At 57.1% G+C, this 14,382-nt stretch overlaps 1 protein-coding gene across 4 annotated transcripts; it reads right to left on the bottom strand.

Moving 5' to 3' along the window:
• Positions 1-746: 746 nt before the first annotated feature.
• On the bottom strand, positions 747-13,740 carry TUFT1 (tuftelin 1). 4 transcript variants are annotated; one of them, XM_010724006.3, is made up of 13 exons: positions 13,642-13,740; positions 10,263-10,337; positions 9,257-9,361; positions 8,930-9,016; positions 7,633-7,713; positions 7,034-7,105; positions 6,056-6,172; positions 4,952-5,080; positions 4,064-4,158; positions 3,450-3,555; positions 3,009-3,092; positions 2,312-2,412; positions 747-1,901 (listed from the first exon to the last, which is right to left on the bottom strand). In XM_010724006.3, exons 1-13 carry the CDS (start codon positions 13,711-13,713, stop codon positions 1,847-1,849), a joined length of 1,179 nt encoding a protein of 392 aa, XP_010722308.1. In that variant the 5' UTR covers positions 13,714-13,740; the 3' UTR covers positions 747-1,846. The 4 variants fall into 4 exon arrangements, with proteins under 4 accessions (XP_010722308.1, XP_019478686.1, XP_010722309.1 ...); XM_019623141.2 differs by lacking the exon at positions 13,642-13,740 and adding an exon at positions 10,797-13,464; XM_010724007.3 differs by lacking the exon at positions 7,633-7,713.
• Between the last annotated feature and the right edge of the window lie 642 nt (positions 13,741-14,382).

Genomic DNA, 14,382 nt, shown 5'->3' with positions numbered 1-14,382 from the left:
CGTAGTCCGAACAGCCGTAGAGCGCGATAGGGCGCGGGGGGCGATGGGAAATGTAGTTGGCGCGGCACTGCGAGAGCCGCGGGGGGGGTAACGGGGGGCGGGGGAGATGAGACGGGGAATGGGACTCTTCAGCAGTGTGTGTGTGTGCCGAATAAGGAATGGCTCTTCAGCAGTGTGTGTGTGTGTGAGTGTGTGTGTGTGTGTGTGTGAGAGAGAGAGAGAGAGAGAGAGAGAGAGGACAAGGGGAAGCGGTTTCCGACTAAAAGGGGGAGATTTAGGCAGGGTAGAAGGAGGGGCGTTTCTATGAGAAGGGTGGGGAGGCACCGGCACAGGTCTGCACAGGTCGGCACAGGTGGGCAGTGGCGCCGATCCTGGAGCTGTGTGGCCGTTCCTTCAGGCTGCGTGGGGCTCTCAGCTCCACAGGGAGCTTTGGGTATCCCCATTCATCGCGGGGGGTTGGACCAGATGGCCTTTAAAGGTCTCTTCCAACTCAAACGATTCTGTGATTCTGCAACCTTCATGATCAGCCACTGCACCACGGCACGGTTGGGTTGGAAGGGTCCTTAACAATCATCCTCAGAACCACAGAACCGCAGAAGAGGTTGGACTGAAGGGGGAGGAGCAGACGGCCTTTAGAGATCCCTTCCACTCCAAACCACTCCACGATGCCACGAAACCCACGAACTCATGCCATACCCCGCGACGTCTGCGCCATCAACACCATCCATTAACAGAGCACAGGCGGACAGATTAACACAGGAGTACTTTTGTATTGACAGATGCGAGGTGTACATACAGCACTCTGCCTCACCGCCCCGCTCAGCACAGCAGCTCCTCCAGGCTGACCCAAAAATGTGGTCACCGCATCGCGACGCACCGACGAAGCGGCCGGAGGAAGCAGGTTGGTATTTTCCAGTTCAAACGTGGGACAGGCAGTCCTCAAACACTCCCCTGGAGCTGGACAGCAGCAATCATGCCTGTCGCCACATCCTTGGAAGACACCAATAATTTATTGAAATAAATATAGGTACAAACCAAACCGCCTCTGGGTTTAAACACGAGAGGGACATCGGGCACGATTTCTGTACGCTCGAGAGAGGGACTGGGAGGAGGTTTGTGTCGATCCGCTGGCTGTGCCAATTGTGTCGATCCACCGATTGCGTTGCTGTGCCAATTGTGCCAGTTGTGTTGACTGAGTCTCCGCTGATTGTGTCGATCCGCGTTGATCCAGCATTGAGTCTCTACGACTGTGCTGACTGTGCCGATCCACCACCTGCAGCGATTCTGTCGATCCACCGATTCTGGCCGCAGGAGCCTCGCCAGGTTCGGAGCAGCAGATGTGCTGGAGATCAGAGGTGGAGGCTCCCAACTCATTGGGCTTCATTGTAGGAAGGAGTCCAGTTTCAAGAGGATTTCCTGGTTTGTAAGTGAATTTTTATTATTTTTTAATAATTTAAACCCCGAGTCCACGTTGGCAAGCTACAGTCTGAAGAGGCGGCTCCACTTTGATGAGACCCTTCAGAAGCTGCTCACACAGCAGCCCCCCAGTGAACCCAAGGCTGAGTAGGGAAGCGAGCCCAGCCCTGCAGCCCGGGAGCACCTCGTCCTCAATGTCCCCACCAGCTCCAGGCTGGCATCCGTGGGACCCCAAGGGACAGCAGCGTGGGCACCTTGCAGCCCTCCTTCCTCTGCCAGCACTGCCCTGGCTGCGTCTGTCCTCCGGGACGCAGCCCTCCGCCAGCAGCTCCAGGGCAGACGGAGCACAGAGGCCAGAGAACAGTCAAGCAGGGAAGTCTGGTCAAGGAGAACAAGGGGAGAGTCTTCATCTCGCTCCAACCCTCGAAACTCATGTTTCCACCACTCGAATGAGAGGCAGCGGTTTGGGGCCCATCAGTCTTTTGCTGCAAGAGAAAAAGGATTTGTTCAGTTGGGTGGAACTGGGAGGAAGATTGTGAGTGCTCCATCTCTGGAAGCGCTCAGCAGGTTGGATGGGATCCTGAGCAGCCTGGTCTGCTGGATGGCAACCCTTACTGCGGCAGAGGGTTGGAATGAGATGACCTTTGATGTCCCTTTCATCCCAAGTCATTCTGTGATTCTAGAAAAGCTGTGGGATTGGTGATCCCAGCACCACTCTCTGAACGTTTCCCATAAACCACCCATATGGGGAACCTTTGTTTTACTGCATCGCCCTTAAGAGGAGCAGAAACAACACTGCACCTTCACGAAGGTAGAGGGAGCAGCCCCAAGCCCAGCACCACCTCCCAGAGCCCCAAAATGAGATGTGGAGCTGCGGGCTGAGCCCCAGACCTACCTGCTGACGTACTCTGACTTGGAACGTGCTCTGGAGCTGTGGCCGCCCCGGCTGACCTGCTTCTCAATCAGGTGCTCGATGCGGTCGTGCATCTCCAGGTTCTACAAGAGATGGGAACCACAGTGAGCAAAGGGTAGCTGGCACAGATCTGTGCTGGGAAATGTGGGGCTGCTCCAGCATCAAGAAGAAGGAAATCCAGCCCTAGACAGGAACTGCTGCCCGGAGAAACCAGGGAGGACTTGGAATGTGAGAGTCCTCAATCGTTCTCTGCCTTTTTGCTCAAACACTGCCCCAACAAAGATTAGCAAAACAAATCACCACAGAGGGAAAAAAATGCTTGAACTGCTGATGCAAGCTCAGTGTTTCTCCAAAAAAGGAGAGAAGTTTGACACTTGCTATGATCCCAGAGGCTGGAATGCAGTTCTGATTTCTGACTTACACGCAGCTCTGTGAGCAAGCTGGGCTCTGCTGCCAGAGAAATGCGTGAGATGAAGTTATTTCAGACCCCACTGGAGCTCGCAGCATCTCTGGTTTCGCTGGGAGCCGCCACACCACAGCACTTGGTGACACCGAGGTGACACCACAAAGTGGCACCGCCAGGGGACGGCTGTGCTGCTGCTGCCCTGCCCAGAGCTCACTGCACCCAGAAGTGCCCTGATCCCAAAGCAGACCCCAGAACGACCCTGCTGGGACGCACCTCAGCCTCCAGGTAGGCGACTTTCTCCTTCAGCTCCTGGATCACAGCGTCTTTGGCCTGAATCACCGTTTTGGAGTTCTGGAGCTGCAAGAGAACAGTCATGGCGGCTTAAAAAAGAAAACCCTTTTCATGTGTGCATGGGGTAAGCAGCATGGAGGAAGGAGGGCGGCTCAGCCAGCCTCACACCCACGGCATTAACTCCGCAATCTGCATAGAAAACAATTAGAAAAGCCTCAAATTAAGTCTGCTAATTCAGCCCTGGGTGAAGGAGCTTCTGTTTGCACCGTTTGAGCCTCTTCTCTTCCAGAGCCCTCTTATTACCTTCCCCGGGCGCCAGTGCCACCACCATGCAGGGTTTGTCACTGCTCCAGGGCGGTCACACAGGGCTGTGGGTCGTCCCTTCGCTCAGCCCCACAGCCGCACTGAGCCCACCCTGCTCACCTGCTCGATCATCTGGCGGACCTTGCGCTGCTGGCTCTTCAGCATGTCGTCCAGGTGGTGGATCTTCTCCCGCAGCATTGCCACCTCCTTCTCCAGCTTGGCCGACCTGGAAAAACACAATGGGAGAATCCAGCAGCTGTCAGATCCCTTTCCAGGAGGGGACAACCCCACTTCACCCCACTTCCATCCCCCCCACAGCCATGCAGGTCCGAAATACTTCAGAGGTGAGCAGAGACAGAGACAAACCCAATCCAAACCGGAGCCACAAAGCCTCCCGACGGCAGACTGCGGGGACACAGGAACATCAGGAAGAGTCAGCCCACAAACGAGGCCTTCCAGTAACCGCTCACTGCCAATTAACCCCCGCGGCACACGGATACCGCCCGGGCGAAGCCAGCCCAGCACCCAGGGCAGGACGGCAGCCGCTAGAGGTCCCCGGCAGCGCCGGGCTGCACCGCGGGAGGTATTTGGGGATGAGTCAGCTCGTGGGGTGCTGTTTTGCAAGCCAGAGACGAGCACGCCCTGCGCAGGAATGTGCAGTCATGCCCCGGCGCGCTGACACCCCGACCCGGCGGCGTGGGCTTGCTGCGGCGTTGGCAGAGGCTGAGCCTCACCGGTCCTGTTCGGCGAGCTTGTCACCTTCCACACTTCTCAGCCGTGCCAGCTCTGCTTCGCTGTCTTTCATCTTCAGCAGCAAAGTTCTGTGCTCCTGCAGCGGGGCGAGGGGCAGAGTTACGCGCGGGGGAAACAAGTCGTAACAAATGCTGGCTGCTTCCTGAGCTGAGAGCAGATGCAGCGCAGGCTGCCGCGGTGCCCGCAGGTTGTTTGCACCAACCCTGCGCTTACACGCGGGACAGACGGACAGACAGACAGACAGACAGAGGCACGGCGGAGTGGCCGACAGCAGACATCCCACTCCTTCACCCTGGGATGCAGGGAGGCACAAAGCAGCTCAGTGCTTAGAGGGAGCTCATAAATAAGAGGGAGAGTGGCTTTGTACGCAGGCAGGTGGTAATAGGACATGGGGGTGGTTTTTAGGGACCCTTCCGATCCCATGATTCTGTGCTCCCATGGTTCTGTGGTCCATAGGGTCCCTTCCAACCCATACGTTCTACAATTCTATGCTCTTCTGCCCCACTTTTGGGCTTACGAAAGCAATCTCACATCGCTTTATGCTGTACTGCACTGTTAGATTTATAAATTTAATGCTACTATGAGCAGCCCACAGCTGGATAATTAACAACCCAGGCTGCAGGCTGTGTTAATGCCCCCACGAGAAGAACCGGGCAGCTGTCTAGACTGTGTGCTCATCTCTAGGATACCCAGCAGGAAGGCTCTGCGCAGACCAACCAGATCTTCTAGACCTGGGGAATGCAAGCCTAAAGCAGGACCAGTCGGATGGAGCTGTTCCCAGCAGCTGGCTCATGAGGGCTTTTGGGATAAACCCAGCAGGGAAGCCAAGCTGTGCACAGGGGCAGAACACAGGACTGCAGCGCTGGTACCTTCTCCATCCCCGCCAGCAGCCTCTGCAGTTCGTCCACCTGCAGCTCCTTCTCCACCACGCTCCTCTCTGCTCTCCGCAGAGCACAGTTTGTCTGCTCTGCCTCCTCCCGGTACCGTGACACCGTCCTCTGCAAAGGGAAGAAGGGACGAGAGCCCTCAGCGCCCACCCAGCGCAGCCTCGGAGCCCTGCTGTGCTTTGGGGTCTCGGCAGGAGGGTTTTGCTGAAGGCAAGCAGCCCGGCATGCTTCTGAGAGAGGTTCTTTGCCAACCTCCTCAGCTTCAAAGCACTTCAAAGGAGTGAGCGCCTAAATGCTTTTGCAAGAAACACACCTCCAACATGAGGAACATGTTTGTTCTGAGCCACGTGCGGTGTGGGGCCATCCATGGTCTCCTCCTGCTCTACACCAGCCCTGAGAGCCAGCACCAATGCTCGGAGTGGCAGAGGGACAAACGTGCTCCGTGCGTCCCCACAGCGCAGGAACTGGGCTCCAACAAGGCAAGTGGAGAACACTTGAAGATCCCCAAACCCATCCCCAGTGCTTCTGTCCAGGCTGAGAGCCCACAGTCGGCATCGCATCCAACCAAAAATGCCAAAAAGATCCCCGTGCGGCACTATGGACACGTGGCTTCCTGCACAGAAGGACCAGGACATGTGTCACCACTGATGTCCCCGTGCTGGAGGATGTGGTTGCTGCTCCAGGCCATGCCCCCAGTGCCGTTCCTAACCAACTTCAGGGCAGGCTCTGAGCTCCTGGGACCAGTTTGGACTGTGGGACAGGATGGGAGCTGGGACGTCACAGGAACACAACCTGAGGGGACCACACAACATGGCAGCTGTGCCAGCACAACTCAGCAGAGGGAAGCTGTCATGTGGAGGTGACAGCAGCCATTTGGTGACAGGGGCACAGCCTCTGTGTCCTGACCCATCCTGAGGAAGGGGACAGAAGCTGCAGTGGCACTGAACTCTGGAGGGCAGGAGCCAGGGCACAGCACTACATGGATGGGACAATGTTGGCTGATGGGAGAGCTGCCTGTGGCTTCCAAAATGAAAACAAACCAACTCAGAATCCCATTCTGAATGGGGAAATGCCCAATGTGCTCACCTCGAGGTCCTTCTTCTCCAACTGATGGCATTTCTCAGCCTCCTGCAGCCTCGTGAACAGCCTCTTCGCTGTCTGCCGCATCTTCTCTACATCATCTCCTGAACAATCCTCATCCTGCTGGGACATTAACAGGGGAGACTCAGCATCAAGGAGGTGCCCAAGAAGCCCCCTCAGCTCCCACCCTCCTCTCCCACACCCAGCTCCAGCCTCCAGCCCTTGAAGCAACATGCCCTGCCCCTGAGAGAGTCAGGTGGAGTGGAACCTGATGGGGATCACCAAGAGCAGTGTAGGATTCTGCACCTGGGGAGGAAAATCACAGCATCAGTGCAGGTGGGGGCTGCTGGAAAGGGGCACTGCAGAGAAGGATCTGGGAGTCCTGGTTGACCAACAATTGACCAACGGTTGACCAGAGATTGGCCAACTGTTGACTATGAACCAGAAGGGTGCCATGCTGGTGTCCAAGAAGACCAGTGGTGTCCTGATTGGCTAACAGTTGGTCAATGGAGAGTTAACAGTTGACTGAAGGTCACAGCAGTGTGTTCTCATGGCCAATTGTTCTGTTTGACCAACAGTTGGCCAACAGTTGACCACAAGCCAGCAGTGTGCCCTGGCGGCCAAGAAAGCCAGTTGTTCCCTGGGGTGCATTGTGCAGAGCAGGGCCAGCAGGGCAGGGTAGTACTCCTCTCTTCTGCTCTGCCCTGGGGAGGGTAGAGCTGGAGCACCAAGCCCGGTTCCAGGCAGACAGGGAACTGCTGGGGAGAGCCCCATGGAGGCTGCAGGATGGTGGAAGCAACTCCTTCCAATCCCCATGGTTCTATGACTTTTATTGCTCTGGGCTGTACTCAGTCCTGACATTGATAAAACCCTACTGCAAGAGCTTGCTAGAGACAAAGCAGAAGGGCCTGACCTTTTCCTGAGGACAGAAAACCAAAGCCAGTGTTCCTACACACAAAGCTGATGTCCCTCTGTTCTACCTACCTGCTCTTCCCAAGGCTCAGCGCGGAGCCTCTCCGGGTGCAACCAGCTCCCGTTCTGCTCCTCCAGCACCACCTGCGTAGGACAAGAAGCACCAACCCTGTCATATCAACGTCACAGCCACACACATCCAGCAGCCCCGCAGCAATCCCGGCCCCGTTTCTGGCAGAGGAGCATGCAGAGCGCGCACGATGCCGATGCGTCCCACGTCCTGACTCCTTACCCACTTGTGCAGGTTTTTCATGTTACCTGTAGGTTTCTTCTCAGACATAAGGTCTGATTTTGGGGTGGTCCTTCGTGGAGCCACGGGCTGGACTCGATGATCCTTACAGGTCCTGACCAACTTGGGATTTCTATGAGTTGGACTCAGTGATCCTTATGGGTCCCATTCAACTTTGAATTTCTAACAGTTGGACTCGATGGTCCTTATGGGCCCAGTCCAACTTGGGATACTCTATGATTTTATGAGTGTTGCCAAGTGGGTGCCACAAGCATCATAACCTGTAAGGCCCCTTTTATTACTTTCTGGACCCAAAGATGACATCTTTTTGTTTGTTTCACAAAGCGCGTGTCAGTCAACGCCCAAGACGCGCTCCCATTACCTGTGTGTGCTCTTTATCTCCTTGTCTGCTCTCAAGTTTACTACTTAAGTCTTCCCGCAGCTTCTTCAAAAAACTTCTAGCCTGGCAAAGGCAAGTCAATTTAGCTCAACCCACACCACAGAGTTCTTCAACCCCAAAGAAACCAAACAAGGGCACGGGGGCCGCGAGGACGCCCAGCACCGACCCGCGATCCATCGTGTCCCTACTCTGCGTGCTATGGGAGCTCTGCTGTGAGGGCACCGTCCTCGCCCAGCGGCTTTCTCACACTCATGGGCAGAAGAAACCCAAAAGATAGCAACAATGGGGAGGATGTTTCCTGCGTTACTCATCGATCACACCTTTGAAGTGCTGGGAAGACCCTTGTTCCTCCCTGCAGGACTCCGACATGCACAGTCTTGACGTGCAGCTCCCCAAATTAGTCAGAGTAAGTGAGCAGGGCAGTGCTGTGCAGGCTTCGCCCCAGCCCTTCGCAAAGAAAAGCATTCCAATGGCACAGCAGCGCAGCTTCAGCCCTGCGCCCATAAAGCACCGCTTGGTTTTGGGGCTGGAGGTGATGAGCTCCATTCCCCAGTCACACACCACTCAGTTATAGGACTGGAGCCCTTCTTGGTTTAGGGGCTGGGTTTGGTGCAGTGGGGCAGAAAGCAGCCCATCCTATCCGCTCCATCCCCCCCAACACCGCAGCCACCATCATGGCTCACGGCTTGAGCTAATTCTTGTCTCTTCATGTACGGGATTACAGATGTCCTGGGGCCAGCAGAGAAATTCAGCACAGAAATTCATGTGAGAGCAAACCCAAATTTAACCCTCTCCTTTGTTGGTTTTTTTTTCCCTTCAATTTTTTTCCCCAATGATTTTCCCAATTTTTGGCTAAGTCGTGTGGCCCAGAACCACCACGCAACCACTTCCATGTCTTGCAAGCTCTTTGCCTCCCCAGCAGCCGTGTCCCAGCAGGAGCAGAGGAAGGGTTAATGGGCCCAGAGCTCATCAACCAGTTTACTTTGGGAGATGAGACATTCCAAAGAAACTGCCTTTTAACGAGAGGCACCGCCGCACCCAGGCACGCAAGGGACAGCCTTGGGGGAAAGTCATCGTGCAATTCTCTTCAAATTCAGTCCATATAGCAGAGCAATTAGTCAGGCTGAATTAATTTATGGCGCTTGATTAGACGACTGCCCTGTACGGGCAAGTCAACAAACTGGAGGGTTAAGCCAGTTTGCCAGCGCGGCGCGGCACAGCTTGGCACAGCACGGCCATGCTGTGGCAATGCAACCCGACCCCTGGGGGTCTTGGATACCTCCTGGATGTGCCGAACTTCGCTCTTCAGCTGGCTGACGTGCTCCTCATGGTTCGCACTGCCCTCAGCCCTCGCCTTCAGATAGACCTGAAAGACAGAAATGTCAGTGCCAACCCCGTAGCACCGACCCCAACCCCTCTGATGCACTCTGCACGTTCCCACTTCACCATTCTCTTTCCCCACTTTGTTGGAAGCCAACAACTGCCCTTCCTCTTCCAACGCTCTCTTTCCCCATCACGTTCAGAAAACAATGGGTACCCCTCAGCCTCCAACACCACCTTTTCTTCCCCCATTTTCTTACTGCTGAACACAGCCCTGGGAACCCACCTTGATGATCTCCTCATCGCCGTCGTTGGACTTGATGCGCTCGGATGCCAACGCGTGGCCATTGCTCGATCTGTTGGCCACCATGGCGAAGGCTTTTCCCACTGGCTGCGAGACACAAAGAGCAGAGCTCTGGGACCAGCCTGGCTGGAACAGCTCGCCTGGCACTAGGCAAATCAGCACCGTGAGCTGCAGCAAAGCAGCACGGCCAAGGAGCTGACTCTAAAGTGCTGAATGCATTGGGAGCTGCACTTCCAGCTCACGGAGCTTCCATGGGATGGAACGATCTATAGGATGGAACACCTCCCCTGTAGCACAGGCTGAGAGCTGGGGCTGTGCAGCCCAAAGAGGGGAAGGTTCTAGGAGAGCTGAGGGCAGTGTTCAGGATCTAAAAGGCTGTAACAAAGACAGGGATGGACTCTTCAGCAGAGTGTGTGTGTGTGTGATAGGACGAGGGGAAGCGGTTTCCAACTAAAAGAGGGAGACTTAGGCAGGGTGGAAGGAAGAAAGCTTTTATGAGAAGGGCGGTGAGGCACTGGCACAGGTTCTGCAGGGATATGTGGGCATTGGTGCCGTCCCTGGAGACGCCCAAGGTCAGGCTAAAGGGCTGTGAGCACTGACGGAGCTGTGGGTGTCCCCGTTCATCGCAGGGGGGTTGGACCTGATGGCCTTTAAAGGTCTCTTCCAACTGAAACTATTCTGTGATTCTACAACCTTAATAATGATCAGCCATAGCACCACGGGATGGTTGGGTTGGAAGGAACCTTGCAGATCACTCTCAGAACCATGAGACCAAATAAATGGTTTGGGCTAAGGGGACGTTGTCCCTGCTCATCACAGAGGGGTGGATCAGATGGCCTTTAAGGGCCCCTTCCAATCCAAACCACAGATCCGTGATCCCCTCAGGGCCAGTTGCCTCCCCATTCTGAGCCCCCCACCTCATACTCTTGCACTGGGACACACACAGACGCCAACCCCTTGTGGTGTCCCTGAGCTGATGGGAGCTCACCTTTTGCTTCGCCTGCTCGCGCCGCTCGCCCGGGAGCTCATTCGGCAGCGTCAGCCTCAGCACCTTCACGCTCTCCTGGAACAAGAGGGTGGGATTCAGGTCGCAGCCACCCGGTGTGGTTGGGAAGCTGCAGCCCTCAGAACAACACCCAGCTCCAACCGAGCGAGTTACCGCACAGCAGTGACACCCACCCGGCCCATTGGAGCTTGGAGGAGGAAGTGCAAAGGAGGAACCACTGGACTCATAACGCGGCCACCATGCCAGGGACCCTTCCAGAGGGGGGCAAAGCAGCTCAGGTTCTCCTCCTCCCCTACCCTCTCCACACAGCCAGAGCCAGATCGACCCCTCTCGGAGCTGAGGGGGGGGACAGTGGCCGTCAGCAGCACTGCTGCTTGCCCAAACCTTCCCAACAGCACAGCCTTTCCAGTGTGGGCACTCCGGCGACGTTTGGCACAGAGGACACAGAACATCGTAAAGCGGCACACGACACCTAAACCGCCCCATTTCGGCCCCCAAAACCCATCCCACACTGACCTCACCAACTCCAGGGCCACTCATGCTCCCGGCAACCCCACAGCAGATCGCAGTGCTCTGGGGCCGCTCAGCACCCCACACCCAGCCCCATCGGTGCCTGCCCCACACCACGCCTGGCCACGTCACCCTCGGAGCAGCGCCAAAGGATTGTGCCGCTCCGCTTCCAAGCGCTCTGCACCGCCCAAGTCTCGACAAGCTGTGGGTTTGTTTCCAAAATATTGGGTGTACGCTGCTCTCGCTTTGCCTGGGCTCCCGGGAGAGGAGGTTCCTCCTGCAGGGACCCCTTCGTTCTACCCCGCGCAAAGCACTGACCGCTTAACCCCGCAACCCCTTCTCCAGGGAAGGTTTTCCTATGGAAGAAACAAGAAGGTCGAAGCGGTTGGAAAAAATGCCAAGTTGGATGTGCAGCTCACACAGCACCCACAGCACTCATTTTGGTGGTGAGGTCAGAGGAGTGCCCATGGTTTTATAGGGCAGGGAAGCACCTGCATGCAAAGCGTCCCCGCATCTCTCCATGGACATAGGAAGCAAACAGGAATCACGGAGTCATGGGATCACAGCACGGTTGGGTTGGAAGAGACCTCACAGCTCAAAGAATCATGAAATTATAGAATGGTTGGGTCAGAAAGGATCCGAAAAAGATCAGTGGGGTCACAGAGAGGTTGGTTGGAAGCGACCTCAGAGATGGTGGAATCACAGAATTATCCAAGCGAAGGGATTCCGGTAGCCGCCCCACGTGGCCCCACTCGCAGTGTTGTTTACAACTGGAGGATCCCACGCCGTCCCTGGCCCCATAAACCCACGCGAGGGTGCGGCGCTGCCAATGCTCCGAGGGAATCCCGCTCCCGGGGAAGATGTGCCGCGATAAGCGAGGAGCGCGACGCCGATTTCCATCACCGCCTTCAGAGCGACGCAGCCGTCAGCATGAGGGTGCTTTTGTCACGATAGAACCCAATTCTGGATGAATCCAGCACTGGGGTGACGCAGGTGGGACACAGCGAGGAGCCACGGGCAGGCTCTGCAGTCCCAGTGCTGTGTGCCGCAGATGGAGTATTGCTGGGAGTTGTAGGACTGCTCTGGGAGGAACCTTCTCTGCAGCGTTGCGAGCGCTCCAGCGCAGCCAGTCTCTGCCTGTGCTGCTCCTTCCCTACAGCACCACAGTGTGCGGATTCTGGGGACGCCCCAAGGGGCTGCAAAGCACATCCCCTCTGTAAGGGGATGTTGGGTGGTCGTGGTGCACATTGGAGGTGCTGCTGAGCTCTGGTCCCTGAGCTCCGCCGTGTTCCCACACCAGGATTCTGGGGCTTTGTGCTCACCGCTGTCCCCATGGTGCCTTGGTTTGTGATCGATCCCTGTGACAGTGGGGGTTGCCATCACCTTGGCTTGGGCTCCAGTAGGAAGCGCAGCGCTGCAGGGACTCCCCATGCCGGCCCCAATCCTCTGGCACAGAACCCCAGAACAGGAGGACAGCAGATTTGGGCATTTCCCACAGGAGGAATGGTGGTAATGGGGCACCTTGTGCTCAACTCATGCTTGGACAGAACCCAAACCCCACACGGCGCCCGCTCCCCCCTTTGCAGCGCGGTTGTCTGGTGCTGGCCGCACAGATCCCAGCACACCACAAGCTCACCAGGACCCAAAGCTCTCCATAAATCCACACCTCTTGTTTGGGACCAAATGCCACAAAAGAGAAGACCCCCTTACAAGAGGTCATTCCATGCAAGAAGCAATTTCCCTATAGATGAAGTCAAGCAATCCCGATGAGGCCAACTCTCCAAAAGACCATTTTCAACCTTTTGGCACTTTTCTCACCCCCAAATTCAACACAACCCCATGGGGCCGATGAACACCGTGCGTCCCATCCCAACGCTCGGCAGGAACAGGCCAGACCTGACCTAGGGGCCATCACCGGCACTAATTAGCAACGAGCTCCAGAGATGCCCGGCGTGACACAGGCACTTATCACCCTCCCTAATAACCCATTAACCAAAAGAGCCCAACGCCGCCGCCGCCGCTCCTTATAAGGCCGGGAGGAGGCTGCGGGAATTGGGTCTGACTCACCCAGTGGGGCCGGGCACGGGGACGCCGCGGTGCCCCAAAAACTGACAGAAAGCCGTGGGGTGAGCGGCGCCCGTCGGCCCCACACCGGAGCTTCACCCCATGCTGGGATGGAGCCGCGGCGTTGGGTCACTGCCAGCCCCACCCGGAGCCCTTCCGCAACTGCCTGCAATGGGGAAAAGTGAGCGATAGGGGAGGGAAAACACGGGTGGTTCTGTAAGCAATGAGTAATCCCAAAACACGAGCCGGGAACGGGGCCTCTCGACGGGAGCACACGGCCACGAGCTTAAAGAATTCAGCACCAATGAGCAACGGGGAGGGCTGGGGGTCCCCAGGACCCCATAGATCCACTGTGGTGCCAATGGAATTGTGCAGCTCAGGAGCTGCTCCTCTGTCCCCATCCACTCAGCCACATCCGTCCCCTGGCACCAGCACTTTAGGGACACAGGAATACAGGAACGGGAATAAAGGAAAGGGGACCATGGAAGTAGGAATAAAGGAAAGGGGATAGAGGGAAGGGATACAGAGCAGCCCCCAGCTCACCCAGGCCAGGTTCCACTGCCCCACAGCCCTGGGGCCAAACCTGGACATCCCAAAGCCTCATCCGCCCTGAAACCTTATCCCAAAATCCTATCCCATCCCATCTCCCCATCCTACTGCCTTATCCCACCCCACCGCCCCATCCCGTCCCATGATCCCCTGACCCCACCACCACTCCCCAGCACTGTGGGGAGCCCCAAAGCCAAAGGGAGGGCTGAGGGGCTGTCCCGGGAAGGTCCCCGCTCACCGGGCTCTCTCCGTGGGGCCGCACATCCAGCACTGCACACCAACCCCGCACCCCATTCATGGCCCCGTTCATGGCCCCGACTGCGGCCCCGCGCCGCACACCGCCCCTATATACGGCCACACCCCCTCCAGACCACGCCCCCTCCGCGCAGAGGCCACGCCCACACCGAACCACGCCCCTTCTCCAAGCACCCCATATTCGTGATGAGGCCACGCCCCTTCACCCTGACCACGCCCCCTCATTTACCACACCTCTTCCAAAACCACGCCCCAATCCATGCTAAATCTGTGTTCAAACCACGCCCACTCGTTCCGACCACGCCCCCTGCTCGTTGGCCACACCCACGGGGCCATTGAGCTGCGCTGGGGGTGCTGGGTGCAAAGCTGTGCCAAAGTGCTGTCAAAGCAGAGCCAGGCTGCAGCATCCTGTGCCGTGCCGTGCCAGGGCAGGTTGTGCCCCACTCATCCCCATCGATGACCCTGGTGTGCCAGGCGCCCATTGCCACGTGGCAGTGCCGTGAGCTCAGTGGGCCCCATCCAGCAGTGGGGCCACGGGGTGGGCACAGCCCGGAGCCTCCCATGGTATCAGGAACAACGCCAAGTGCCAAACAGCTCTGCTGCACGGTGCAGCCCAGTGCTGCCGGGAGGAGCCAGGCTGGTTGTGCTGCAGTGGGTGCTGGGTTGGGTGCAGGGTCCGAAATGTGGCATAGGGACAGGATGGGGTGCCCCCGGCCCCACTGCC

Source organism: Meleagris gallopavo, chromosome 27, assembly GCF_000146605.3.
Source record: "Meleagris gallopavo isolate NT-WF06-2002-E0010 breed Aviagen turkey brand Nicholas breeding stock chromosome 27, Turkey_5.1, whole genome shotgun sequence".
NCBI lineage: Eukaryota > Metazoa > Chordata > Aves > Galliformes > Phasianidae > Meleagris > Meleagris gallopavo.
The sequence above is the reverse complement of the archived record's forward strand: the minus strand, read 5'-3'. Positions and strand labels throughout refer to the sequence as shown.

Excerpts from the sequence above, each read along its gene's own strand:
- TUFT1 (XM_010724006.3), bottom strand. The coding sequence starts at position 13,713 with ATGAACGGGGCCATGAATGGGGTGCGGGGTTGGTGTGCAGTGCTGGAT. Across the intron at positions 10,338-13,641 it reads GGCCCCACGGAGAGAGCCCG|GAGAGCGTGAAGGTGCTGAG; the intron begins GTGAGCGGGGAC and ends CTCTTGTTCCAG. Across the intron at positions 7,106-7,632 it reads GAGATAAAGAGCACACACAG|GTGGTGCTGGAGGAGCAGAA; the intron begins GTAATGGGAGCG and ends TGTCCTACGCAG.